The sequence below is a fragment of the Tasmannia lanceolata genome, unplaced genomic scaffold (assembly GCF_043159265.1).
Source record: "Tasmannia lanceolata isolate RefF3 unplaced genomic scaffold, GAP_Taslan_0.1 ptg000005l, whole genome shotgun sequence".
NCBI classification, from domain to species: domain Eukaryota; kingdom Viridiplantae; phylum Streptophyta; class Magnoliopsida; order Canellales; family Winteraceae; genus Tasmannia; species Tasmannia lanceolata.
The window spans coordinates 13,170,430-13,185,033 of record NW_027518682.1 but is presented as its reverse complement, the minus strand read 5'-3'; the positions used below and the strand labels follow the sequence as shown (position 1 = coordinate 13,185,033).

The window sequence follows — 14,604 nt, the reverse complement described above, 5'->3', positions numbered from 1 at the left end:
CATCTACCCGTGTTGAAGTATCTAGTTCTTTCTTTCCATTCTATTTCTAATTTTTAGAGCGATGCTTGTCAACTAGGCAATCACCACCGTGTGTCTTTTCCTTCTCATTTGAAAGATGGTGTGTTACAATCATTTGATGTTGCTCATTATGATATTTTTAAAAGTTCACACACCTCTCTCAATGCATTTTCCATCTCTACCTACATTTGAGTTACCACCTCGTGTATCTGGGTGTGTGGCATATGTACATGTGTTGAGTCTAAAGAATGATATGTTGTCTCCTTGAGCAACTAAGTGTGTTTTTTATAGTCACTTGTACTGGAAAAAAGGTACAAGTGTTGGAATCATATTTATCATAAATATGTTGTGCGTTCTTGTCACATTTTTTAAGGGGACATCTTTTTTCCTTTCCAAGTGATCGGGGACTTGCTTTTGAATCTCGTTCTTGTACTCAAAGTGATAATGTATCTACCGATGTTCCTCTTTCTCTTCTCATGCATACGCTTATTCAACCACTACAAGTATGTCGTTGGCAGCATCACTGTTCCATATGCTCCGGCTATAGCTCAGTCTACTCATCCATCTCCATCTTTGTTTGATGATTCTCCCTCTCCTGATCTACTTATAGCACAATGAAAAGGTAAGTGTTCATGTACGACTGGCCGTTATCCTATTTCTCGGTTTATTTTTTCTCAATTATCTAAGTCTTTTCGCCAATTTTCTTTATCCTTTTCTGTCATGTCTATTCCCAAATTTGCAATAGGCACTTGCATCTCTCAAGGAGAAGAGGGCCATGGATGAAGAGATATCTACTCTTCACATGAATTACACATGGGATTTATCGGATTTACCTCCTTGCAAAAATGTTGTTGTTTGTCATTGTGTGTATACCATCGACTACTAGCTGGATGGCTCTATTGAAACGTTAAAGGCCATATTAGATGGCAAAAGGATATACTCAGATGTCTGGGGCGGACTATCTTTAAACTTTCCACCTATTGCTCATCTGAATTTCATTTGAGTTATTCTATCAACTACATTTTTACACGGGCCATTATTTCAGCTTGATGTGAGAATGTTTTTCTCCATGGGGATATACAAGGAGTATATATGAAGCAAACTCTAGGTTTTATTGCTCTGATAGAATTGTCTAATGAGGAATGCCGAATAAAGAAATCAATTTATAAACTCAAGCAATCTCCCAGAGCATGGTTCGACAAATTTGGTGTAGTAGCAGCACACCAAATCTGTATAGGATGAAGATGACTACCATCGGATCATTTTGTATCTGCAAGACGTCGGACCAGTGGAATAATAGTACTAGCGGGATATATGCGTGACATTATTATTATTGGTATTGATAGTGTGGGGACTTGTGAGCTAAAGAGTCGTCTTAGCAGACACTTTGGAGCTTAAGATTTTGGTCTGTTGTGATATTTTATGGGAGCTGAAATGGCAAAGTCAAAGAATAGTATTTGTCTCCACCAGAAGAAGCATGCAACAGATTTACTTGGAGACATGGATGCCAGTGACTAAACTAATAGAAGTTCTTATGAATCCTAGTGAAATTTTGGTAAGGAGCAATGTAAATTATCAAATGATCCAAGACGATATAGAAGAATGTTATGAAATATTATATAGTTTACTGTTGCAATGTATGACGTTATTTTTGTTGTTGGCATGTTTAGTTAATTCACGCATGCTCCGAGACAATCACACACGGATGCAGTATGCCTGGTAGTCAAATACACAGAGAGTTTACCTGGAAAATGCATTGTGTTTAGTCCTTCTAAAAAATTACATACTAAGGGATACTCTGATGCATATTGGGTTTGAAATAAGTCTGATAGAAGATCAACCTCAAGTATATATACTTTGTAAGGGGAAATCTAGTCACTTAGAGGAGCAAAAGATAGCATGCGTTGCAAATTGAGTGTTGAGGCTGAGTACAGAGCTATGACTCATACTTCTTGTGAGATGATGCGGGTTAAATCTCTACAGATGATTTGGTGTCCCTATTCATATGCTGATGACTATGATGTATGATAGCTGGACGGCCATTTATATTGCTAACAATTTAGTGTTTCATGCGAGAACGAAACACATTTAACTTGAGTGTCACTTTGTTAGGGAGTTGGTTATGATCAAGAAGATTGTGACACCTTATGTAAAATTAGATGATCAACTGCATGGGCATTGTATTTACTAAAGTTGCGGGTGTAGGTCCTTTTCAACCTATGGGTAGGAAGCTGGGCATGATAAATATCCATGCTCCACCTTGAGGGGGAGTGTTGAAGGGCATTGTTATCTTTTACTATGTATCAGGCGAGCATTATAAATACTAACATAAAACCCTAATAAACAAATCTCTCTCTTTCACTTCTCTTTGACCTAGAGCGCTTTCTTCTCTAGTTCTCTTCCTCCAGATGACATCTTATGTTTGTATCTAATGCAGCAAGCTATAATACCCGTTTTAAAATTTTACAGCACATAAAAATATAAGATTAGAATTTTGTTCATAGAATAATTTTTCATTTTCATCTAGGCCACGCTTGGATACCTCATGTTTTTGTATTTGTATTTGTATTTGGATTTGAAATACATCAATCATCTGCATGCTCATGTCGCATGCTCATGTCGTACGAGAGGGAGGGAGGGAGAGACGTCTAGCGGCTATTCCAGCAAGGTCGAGGTCCTCGAGGAGCAGCGAGGGTGAAGGTAATTGCCTCAAATATTTATTTCCAAATAATGTCTTGCAAAACAGATTTGAAAATCGGATTTTTTTCACTGTAGTAGCTGATTTAGAAATCTAAGGATCTAATCCAGTTCCAAATCTCAACTGCAAATTTGAGAAATCCAAATCTAAATCTTGTGGGTATCCAAACGTGGCTCAGTTTAGGAGCTCTACTACACGGACACAATTGTCTATGGATGCTTAATTATTTTGCTTCTAACCTATACCTATACCTACACCATGCCTGTACTACGCGTATGGCAAGTAGAGTTGTTCAGTTGCTAATCCACCATTAATTAGTAGCATTATTGCTAAGTTGCTAACCATGCATCAATTCCTAAAATGGACACTGACCCATCGCAAAGGCAGATATTGTTCGCTTGATCAGGTCTTAAAAATGAACCGCCGAGATTATTGTTTTTACTTTTTACAGCTTTTCCAACCAAAGATCAATGTTCAAATGCTTTATTGTGTCGGTTCTGGAAATAAAGATGGAAGTGGAATTGACCTACAATTTGGTCAATTTTCATAGTATTTTTAGTGTTTGTTGGGATTCGAGCCATGTTCTCTGTTTTCTTGCACACCCCGCACCACAACCACAAAGAATCCTTCTCCCTCTCTTTTACAAAGGGAATCCCCTTTAACAACCCTCAGACAATAATTGAATATAGAAAGCAAAATTATTCTGTATGATTTGCGAGGGACCATCACATAAGGCATTTCAGGGAACGGCTGTTGCATGAGAGTGCAGCCACATAGGCTCATATTTTGTCCTATTCAATTAATTCATCCAAGGTGGCTGCACTCTCATGCAGCAGCCGTTCCGCAAAATCCCAAATGCGATGGCCCTTAGCAAATCCCTTATTTTCGACCAGAGCCATTTCAGGGCCCACTATCGCAGGAGATAACAACCACCTCAGATTAATTAAACGAATAGGACAAAACTTGCTAAAAAGTGAGACTGCATGTCTGTTGTCTCCTGCAAAAGTGAGCCGCGAAATAGCTTTCGGCAGAGTTGCCTAGCAAATCCATTATTTTATACCTCGTTTTTTTTTTTTTTTTTTTTGCAAGTTTGACTCTTCGGAAACACGCATAGCCAACTTGTTAAAGCCGATGAATGCTATCGACCTTCCTCAAGAACTGCTCTCTATTGTATTAGAAGACTCCTCTGGAGCTATTTATTTTCGTATGTAATCCTTTTGTTTCTTTAATATATCTGGTGGGGTCTGCCTAACCCCAAATTACCGATCAAAAAAAAAAAAAAACTTGTTAAAGCCCACCTGTATAAGTTTAGGTGTTTTAAGTAGGCTCCCAAACATAGAATTGAAAATGATCAATATTAACCCCCTTTTTAACATGGGTAGAATTAAAGGACTTAATCTAATCTGGGTATCTTTCTTTGGGTAATTTTTCCCGTGTAATAATATATCCGAGTTTTAAAGGATTATTACGTTGGAGGCCTTTGTCATTAGAGGAAGCTTTTATTAATCACGATGGGCATTTGCCGACACGTGGGTCCATCCAATTTCCAAGAAGTATATACTCTGGCCCGACTCTCTTTGTGGGAACGCTACCTCGGTGGAACGATGGGACCCACCAATATCATATTGGGATCCATTGAGAAAAATTCAACGTTACAATCAATGATTATCCTTTCACAATTTGCACACCTATATTCAGGTAAATGATATATTCGCCCCTACTTCTTACCTGGGCCACCCCCTTGTAGTGTAAAAACAGTATTCATAAATGCACTAGATGGGGTTGGTCCGGGGAAGAAAAGAGGGGTGAATATATCACTTCCCTTTTCGTTACTCATATCATGGAACTTCAAGTTACAAAAAGAGAGAGCAGGCATAAACTACATAGAAAATTAGAAACACAAGTAAATTTAATTGAGGGATGATAAACTAAAAGGCGCCCTTTCAAAACCCAGCTACAAGGGCACCTGATCAATGCCAACAAAGTAAATTCATTAATACATAGAACTTAATCGTATAAAATTGGTCGTGCAGACAGATGTAAATTTAATGGAGTAATGAATGGGGAGTCGTTGTAGATGGGTTTTCACAAGGCCGCCCTTCATTTTATCATTTCTCAATTTAATTTTAGCAGTAACTCTTGAAATGAAAGTGATATTTCCACGCTTTTTAGTTTTTACACGACTGCGTGTTCAGCCCGGTATGTTTTTGTTCTACTTAAATATGAAAAAGACAAAGAAAAGATGCTGGATGTGTGGAGAGATAGGTTGGTAATATCATTTCCCGATTAGAAAATCAGACATATTCTCCCAATTCCCTCGTTAGAATCGGTCCTCAAAAAGAAAAACAAAAAACGGTATGGGGAGTAGAGCATCTGTATCACACTTTACATGCCCTCTCTCCTGCGTGTTTCACTTAAAAAAAAAGTTAAAAACCAAAAACCAGCTCTCCAAGATCTTTTGCGGGATTTAGGGATTTTCACCGTTCAAAAAAAAGCCTTCTCCCTCTCCAAGCTCCGAGAATTACTTCAATGGTTGGGCGAAATCTCTTGTAAGTCGAGTAATATAACGGCCATAGATCTGATTTTATCCGCTTATATTCTGCTCTTTCCTTTTTCCTTCTTTGATTTTCGTCTCCTTTTTTTTTTTTTTTTTTTTTTCCGATAAATCGTGATGTTTTCACTCGAGGATCTCTGGTTTAGATTCTAGTTAGGGTTTTCCTGCTTTTGCCGACGATCTGATGATCTGGTTTTACGTTTTTCTGTGTCTCTAGTGCTTTTATTTTCTTCAACTTCGTGTTGGATTTTATCCTTGTTTTTGAGAAATGGAGGGATTGTTAGGGTTTTGACCAGTTTTTGTTAATTTTTTTTTTTTTTTTTTTTATATTAAAGATGGCGAGATTTCCACTTCAAGATCTCTGGTTTATTTTTCTGCCTTAATAGATTTTTGCTCTTTGTGATGGGTTTCAGCGGTTTCCAACGAGTGATTTGGTTTTTTGAGATTTATTTTGTTTAATTTCGTTCCCGGCTGAGTTTTTTTTTTTTTTGCTAGGATTTTCACTTCAAGATGTCTGGATTGGATTTATTGCTTTCTCTGGCTATTTGTAGAGATTATTTGATGGAATTTTGGCGATTTGTATCCCCTCTATAGGAATTTATCCTTTGATAATGCTAGGCATTTCTGTGAAGATGTTGATGCACTTTGAGATATCTGGTTAGGATTCTCCTCTTTGTTTAGCAAATTTTAGCGTTAATATTCGTGGGATTTAGCATTTGGTTCCAATGAAAAGGCCTATTCGACAACTGTTGAGTCTCGTTCTCTTGTTTGCAATCTGCACTGCACTGAGCTTCAGAGAGGCATATCGATGGGGTTTCACTTCTCGCTTTCATGAAAATCCTGTATCAGCTGTACAACCAGTGGTCTTTAATAAGACTCTGCTCGCATTTGCGGCTATTGAAATTGGAGAGCAGGAAACAAGACGAAAAATTGACCAGTTGTTAGAAGGTAATTTTGGTGGTCAGGCACATTATCGTTCGATCTCGTCCTTGAGGCGATTCAATCACCACGATGAGCGGTTGAAATCTTCGGGAAGACTTCCAATCCAGCTTCGATCTCCAAGGTACTCGAGGTTCTGGCCCGAATTTCGTAAATCCCTGCGTTATTGGTTCAGGACAAAGCGATTCCAACCCGAAATTATGTCGGAGTTGATCAATCTTGTTAAGCGTCCTCTCGATCAGCATTATGGGTTTGCGGGTTCTGACCGCCCATATGCTTCTTGTGCTGTTGTTGGCAATAGTGGGATTTTGCTTAAGAATGAGAGTGGTGCATTGATTGATAGCCATGAGATTGTGATCCGATTGAACAATGCTCGGACTGGGGGGTATGAGCGGCATGTGGGTTCAAAAACCCACATCGCATTTGTAAACAGTAATATCTTACACCTCTGCTCTCGCAAAGAAGGCTGCTTTTGCCATCCTTATGGTGAAAATGTTGCGATGGTTATGTACATTTGCCAAGCTGTGCATTTCATGGACTATGCAATCTGCAATGGATCACACAAGGCCCCATTGCTCATTACGGATGCCCGGTTCGATGTATTGTGTTCCCGAATTGTGAAGTATTATTCGCTGAAACGGTTTGTGGAGGAAACGGGGAAGCCCCCAGAAGAATGGGGTGCTTCCCATGATGGTAGCATGTTTCATTATTCTTCGGGGGCGCAAGCGGTCATGCTTGCATTGGGAATTTGCAAGAGGGTTAGTGTTTTTGGGTTTGGAAAATCAGCATTAGCAAAGCATCATTATCATACCAACCAGAAAGCTGAGCTTCATTTGCATGATTATGAGGCTGAATACTCCTTTTACCACGATTTAGTTGAGAGACCGCAGGCAATACCATTCCTTAAGGACTCTGGCTTCAAGATTCCTCCTACGGTCTTATATCATTGACTTGATTTCGATTGGAAACTCTGGTTATTTAGGAATCATTTGTTTGCTTTACAGTGGTCGTTTATGTGTTCACGTTGTAATTGTAGTCCACCACGAAAAATTTGTTTGAGGAAATATTTTTCATGGTTTCATTTGAAAAACTTGTGCCAATCAAAGTAGTACTGGGCATTCAATGTAAAACTGGAACCATCAGTCAATGTGAAATTGGAATTTGGAGATGTGATTCCAAAATTTGGCCCCCATTTTTTTTTGGTTTCTTGTGTGAAAGGCAACTTTATTAGAAAATTGAAAGGTAGCCTTGGAAGGGAATATCTTAGTTGATAGGGAAGGTGTTAGAAACAGACTCTTCCGATGTGATCTAGATTTATCTAGATCAGCAGGCGTTGCATTGGTGAAGCGAGGGATCAGGTTCAGCTCAACTGTTTTGTATGATGACACCGCTGTTTGCTAATTCTGATTGACACACACAGACCACCACTGCCGCCGCTGCCGCCACTGCACACAAACACAAACACAAACTCTCTCTTTCTCTCTCTCTCTGATCTACCTGTTCTATCTGTCTTGTTTTCGTTTTCTCTTTCTCTTGATTTTTCCCTCTCTCTTTCTTGAGCCACCCATGGAGATCACTACGTATACACCTGCCTGCCTTATCTTCCATAACTGAATCCTCTCTCTTTTAAGTGTATGGCCAAGATCTTCTTAATCCTCCCCGTTTTGTCCCTTCTAATATGGAGAAACCTCTCACTTCATTCCAGAATATTCTCAATGGCTAAAGACAAACTGATTTCTCCTCAGTTGGATCAACACAGCCCTCATTGAAGATGTCCTTGCTTAAGTAGGTAGGCTTCTCCCAGGAAATTTGGCTATCATTAAAGAACTCCTCTCAACAATCTAACACACACATTGTGGCTTTTACTCGACCTCAGAATTTTTACTGAGGCTTATCACTGCTGCTTACCATTGCATCATCAAAGTAATCCATGGCTCTCATGCAGCCATTAAATGCATTTTATTTAATAATGATGATGTTTTACACTGACTTGAATACGACATGTTTGTCCCCTCTGTTTGTAACATGCCCCTTATTCTACTTCCAATGAGCCTTGTGCGGTGCAATTCAATTGGGAGATGCAGATTAGCATTTACCACCTTTTATGTTGATATATATTTTGGTAGAACCTGTTATTCTCATTGTGGATCTAACCTTGGTTGCTGTAATTGTGGCTAATCTGCAGACAATAGTGGCAGATTTAGATGCGCTCCTTTACACTTAATGGTGGACGTGAAAGAGTTTTCTTAAATGTCATTCTTCCTAACACTCCCCTTAACCAGAAGACAATCCTCATGTTCAATCTGAAATTTGTAATGGACCAATCATTATACCCCCAATTTCTACTGGCACTTGATCATGCTTTCCACCTAGAGTCATTTAATTAGTCCCTTGCAGGAATTGTAGTCCAATTGATATCCTTATAGAAGTGCAACATGTGAAGTTTGGGTATGTTCTTGTATATTATGTCAGACCTGAGTGGCTGTTTCCATCACATATTATCTCAGGTCTGATAATTTTTATGCCAGAGCTGGCCATCGTTGTGTCTTTTATGTAGAGACATTTAATTACCATTACCTTCTTGCAGCAATATTATCACTCCTATGCACTTCAAGTGGTATCCTTATATAAGTGCCACAACGCTTGTGATGTGATACATGGTGATGTTTTCACATTCTATCACACAATTATGTTCTATCAGACATGATAATCTGTGTTGATGATGGCCGTTTCGTCCTATTTCTCTCTCTCTGACTGTCTCTGTCTCTCTATATGGGCTTGGATTATTTCTCTCTAAAAAGTGTGTTCTTTTAGTCTATTAGAACCAATTTTTTTTACTATAAACCTAAGAATTTATGTGAGATTTTAATTGTCCTTTAAATCACCTTATGAATTTTTCCAATGAAGAATTCAAGAACTAGGAAACTGATTGCTTGGAGAAATAAGGACTGGGGCCAGTGAATGTTCTTTGTAAATGGTTGTGTGTTCATAGCCATGTATCCTCCAACACTTATGTTTGTGTATCCAATTCAGCTTGGTATAATATCTTGGACATTCAGGTCTAAAGGCAGTTCAAATCATCGTTTTAATTTAAGTATTGGTTGATTTTAGAGCATATTGTCCTGTACGTCTTGGATTTGGAAGTGGACAATACAATACTAAAAACACAATGTATTTATCGCTCGATAAATATGCTATTCCTTTTTCTTTTTTTTTGAAATGGAAACTATTTAAGTATATATTCTATTCATTCAAAACACATCAACATATTATTCAATACCATGTTTGTTTTCTGGTGATATGACCGATGACTATTGAATGTTGAGGTGTCTGATACTTATTAGAAATCCAATACTGTAAAACCTGGTTCAGATTTTACAAATAAAGGAAAAATTTTGTCCACTTATAGGAGTATCTTCTTCTTTTTTTGTTTTTGTTTTGTAATAGTTTTCAAATGGGGAAACAGTTATAAAATGTCTTTTCTGTTATGCAATGAAGAGCTTATTTTCCTTTAAGAGCTTCTCACACATATGGGTGTCATTTTCATTGATGATTTCAGTTGTTACTGTTGGTTCTATCCTTTATAGCAAAATCAGATCTGTTTAGTTTTCCTTTTAGGTTTGAAACTCTGTGGAGATTTGTTCAATGTCTTTCCTGAGTTTTTGTCTAATGTATCTATTCACATTTGGAGTCTTGTGGGATCTTCATCATATATCATGGCCTCAAACTCCTCATCAAAATAGTGTTTCCGAGTGCAAATACAGACAACTTGCTAGTTTTGGTCTGTTTCCGTGAACAATGTCCAACCAAGGTCATTGTTTGAAGATTATCAGACTGTGATTTAATTTATCAGTTACCAATGCCTAGCTTACCTGATGATTTTCTTTATATCCATGTGTTCTGTAAAACCAGATTATGAATTTCTCAGCTTATTTGAGTGCACATGCTACACCTTTTTTATTGCTTTAAAAAAATTACAAATTTGATCCCTATAAAGTTCTCCTCATCAAGGATGCCAATCCCTTTGGAGGAGTAGGAAATTTTTGGAGACCTCATACTACTTGAGAGGAGTCTGTCTCTGTCACGCATCTTCCTATTCAAACCAGGACTCTGAAGTCTGAACACCATCATGGCACCTGTTAATGTATTAAAGATTAAATAACGCCATCTCCAACAACTTAAGCTTTTGGAGAAATTGGTTGTTTCATATGGTATCAGAGCAAAGGTCTTGGGTTCAAAACTCCTTGATATTAAAAATCCAAACGTAATGGCCAACCCAAAAGAGGGGCCACATGTGCCACGTGTAGGCCAACCCCAAAAAGAGGGGCCACACGTGAGGGGTAGTGTTAAAGTATAAAAGATTAAATAACGCCATCTCTAACAGCTTAAGCTTTTAGACTAATTGGTTGTTTCACACTAATGAACTGGTCAATGGTTGTTCCAGAGATTAAAGATCTAGAGCTTTAACAATCGATTTGAGAGGAGATTTAGATTACCCATTCTGCCTTCTGTCCAGGTTATAAGTGGCTGTATTTATTACTTTCATTCCATTTTTCTTGTCAATGGTTTCCTTGCTCTGTTTCTTGGTTTTGTTTATGTGTTTCTGTTTCTTGTTTTCCCCTCTTTTTGTTTCTTTTTTTTTTTTTTCGTTTTGCCCTTGTTGGGGTTTTTGAATTGACGATGGAACTGTGTTTTGAATATTGCAGTTGGAGGAGTTCCTGTTGCAGGTTATGGTTTATAACTATCTTATTTGATCTCTTATTGGTCCTTTTCTATCCATGCTATGCAACTTTTTATTATTCGTTTTATATTCGTATTGATCAGATAAGCCTTATCTGATCTTTTGTCATGCTCAACCCATCTGTTATGATCATTATTATTCGTTCTATTATTTGCATTGATATTGTTATTTGGATGCTATTGATGAAGAAAAGACTAATCTTGGTATGATTTCAGTCCTTTAGTTTCTTGAAAACCTAACTGCTTTTCAATTTTCGTGTTATTCTTATTGTATTGTTCAAATCTTAGCTTAGCTTTTTATGCAGTTATAGAATTTTGCTTATTTTTCTACAATAATTTGTTTCGAGACTTATCTGATCTTTGTTTTTTTATTCTATACCAATATTTATGATGCCAATTGAATAATAGACTGAAATCGACGAACAACACCTGTGCCTCCCCTTACCTGATAAAATGATCAGACCTATTCTTTGAGATGTCATAGGCCATCTTTGGCAGCCATGAAGCTTTTTTTTCATGGAATATTATTTTATCAAGTATTGGGAGAGGGAGAAAAATGAGAGGGAATGAGTGAGGAGAGCTTGAGAAGTGGCTTAAGAACATGGAAAAAAAAGGGTGGAAACTCTACTCAAAATAGAGTTTTTATTTTCCTTATTTTTCAGCCACTTCCCACCATCTCCTCTCTTATTTCCTCTCAGTTCTCTTCCTCTCCTACTCTCCCTACCCCTCAATACTTTATAAGCTAATATTCCATGAAAGAAAAAAATTCATGGTTGCCAAACATGGCTGTAATGACCTTGCAATCAATGGTTTTTATTTGAATCATTTCAATGGGTCTTTCACTGTTTCAGGGGTAAATTTATTGTTTTTCCTCATGTCAAGGTGGTTTCAATTTTGAAAATGATACCTGCAAAACCCTCTTAACACCACCTAATCAAGTTGCACCTTTGGTTTTATGGTTGCAGGATTCTTTCTCTTAACTATTTCCTGATTTTGTGTCATCTTTTGTTCCTCATTTCTTTCATATTTTATCCATGATAGGTAGTTCATTTGATTATTTATGATTGCTGCAATTCAGCTTTCCAGTGAAAAGCTTGAGTTCAAGCGTAGACTTTCAATAGCTCCAGGAGTAGCTAAAGGTGATGATTAGCAAAATCAGCATTTGTTTCTCAACTTTTTTCATAAAATAGGATGCAAGATTATTACTTGTAACTTGTTTGGACTGTTTTGTGGACTAGAGGAGTAATGGTTACAAGTTTTAGAACATTTTTATTGTTAAGATCCTGGGTTATAAACGTATTTTATGCCTTTTCTTTTGGTACTGCTGACTTATTGATATATCCAAGAATGGTTTCTTGATTTATGTGCATTCCTTTCTCTTGGTTTCTCTTCTTTCATTGGATTTATGTAATTGTAACCAATTGCATTGAGTTCTGTTAGACTAGATTAATATTCTTCGTACTGTTTTCCATTAGAACATATAAAATATATATTATTCTGAAGAAGAAAAGTCCCCTTACGAAATTGGTTCTTCAATTCCCTATGGAAACAACCATCATATCCACAAAAAGAAATCTCCCCTTGTGAAATGGGTTTTTCAAATTGCCAAATAAACCTTCTGTGATGACATTCAATGTTTATTATTGATTTTTTTTTTCCTGCAGGTTCTACTTTGATTTCTCAGCTACTTATGTTGGTGTGGGAATGCTCTGACCTTACAGTATGTTCCTTGGATCTACTATTTCATGGGGGGTTTTTGGAAATTCCTCCATGACAATCTTCATTGTCTACTAGGATACAAAGTTCTCCTCTCTGTTTTCCTGCAAGTCCATAATTTCGGTCAGTTAGTTTTTATATTTCTTCTTTTTATGAGGTACCTAGATGCTATTCAATTGGAAATAGACACCTTCACTAATCTTTGGTTCGTTGGTCCTTCCTGCTGTTTTTGATACATAGGCACTTGAATATATGCATTGTAATTAGTAACACATGAGTTATGTTATGAGATACTAATATTTTCATAGTTTGCTGCTTTATTGAAGAATTGATTTTGATGTATTTTGTCTCTAGTTCTAAAACTCTTGATGTCTTGCACAGTGATTGCTCCTTTTTTTGTTTAAAGAATTTTAGTGCTGATAAAAACACCACACTTATCCTTTCATATTTATTCTAAGCAGGCCTCCAGCGATTTAGAATTTATTGGCTTCTGGACGGCTATTTTTTTAACTGAGACTGCCTCTTTATATGCCAAATTCCCAAATCTATGCAACAGCTTCCCAACAGCACCATTCTCCATTAATTGTTTTTCAGGAACTTTATGTTGGTTTAGGCAGTTGAATACTTGAATATAAGTATACAATGTGTTAACCATTATTTCTTAAGTTTCTCTCAAAAGTTGCTTACTGTTTGATTTTAATATAGCAATGATGACATGGATGATTGATTTATACAACTGTTTTGTGGAATATGTTCATTGTAGTTTCAATTTTTCAGCCCATACTATCGATGATCAAAAGAATAATTACTGCATGCCTTTTTTTTTACAGTGTACATACTACTTACTAAGTTACTAATATGTCTGTTGTACTCTGCTCAGTTTTCCAGTATTATAGCAAAGCCCACATACATGGTTAAACACTGTTGAGATGTAGTTAAAGATGGAAAATTACTAATATATCATCGCCCTTTTTTTATAGTGTACATACTGCTTACTAATGTGTATGTTGTACTCTGTACTCAGTTTTTCAGTATTCTAGCAAAGTCCACATACATGGTTAAATACTGATGAGATGCAGTTGGAGATAGAAAATTTTAAGTGATTTTTCTCCTTTTTGCAGGTTGAACTTGGAAACCCACAGGTTCGTCTGTAAGATGAAATCTCCAGATTTTCAAGCTTTGCCAATGCCTGAGTGAAGCATTCATATACTTCAATTTCTATCTGTGTTCCTTTTCTCCTCTTTGGAGAAGACTTGCCATTAAACTCATTTCTCAAAATGGTAGTGCAAATGATGGTGTTCTTTGCAGTAGGCATTGGATCAAGTTGTCCTATATTTGGGCACAATGCTTCTTGGCGTTACTGCTTTCAGAGCCGAGTGTAGGCTGAAGAAGTGAGAGAGTCGTGAAATGGGAAGAAATAGGTTTCCAACACTGATTTACAAGTCTGAAAAATTTAATTCTATGAATCTAATCAAATGATTATGCATCAAAGTTATTTGTCATTAACTTTTTACTAAGAAACATTTATGAAACGAGAGTGGTGAAATGGGAGTGGGAGGAGAAGGTTTGTAGCACCTATTTGCACCATTAAAAAAAAAAAAGCACCTATTTGCAAGTGTAAAAAAATTAATTCTAAGAATCTAATCAAATGATTATGCTTCGAGAGGTACTTTACTCACTTAACTTTTCTATATAAATCACTTATTAAGAAATGATGTTGAGGATGCCACTTTTGTCTCAACTGATTATTTTAATAATTGATGCTTGGTATAATTGTTTGTCATATAATCAGCATCAGTTTTTAAATAATCCCAAACACACGGGGCCTAAGAGAACGAGACGAAGGGGTAGATAGAGAATAAGTTGAAATCCGCATGCAATACCATACCATACCATACCATACCATACCAAGGATCAGGGGCTTCATTTGTAATTTTGT

At 37.0% G+C, this 14,604-nt stretch overlaps 1 protein-coding gene across 1 annotated transcript; it reads left to right on the top strand.

The window, feature by feature from the left end:
• Nucleotides 1-4,964: 4,964 nt before the first annotated feature.
• On the top strand, nt 4,965-7,375 carry LOC143877559 (beta-1,6-galactosyltransferase GALT29A-like). The gene is made up of 2 exons (XM_077379688.1): nt 4,965-5,265; nt 5,766-7,375. The coding sequence occupies exon 2, from the start codon at nt 5,996-5,998 to the stop codon at nt 7,157-7,159; it is 1,164 nt and encodes a 387-aa protein (XP_077235803.1). The 5' UTR covers nt 4,965-5,265; nt 5,766-5,995; the 3' UTR covers nt 7,160-7,375.
• The last annotated feature ends 7,229 nt before the right edge of the window (nt 7,376-14,604 follow it).

Bases quoted from the DNA above. Each gene is read 5' to 3' on its own strand.
- LOC143877559 (XM_077379688.1), top strand. From the start codon at position 5,996: ATGAAAAGGCCTATTCGACAACTGTTGAGTCTCGTTCTCTTGTTTGCA.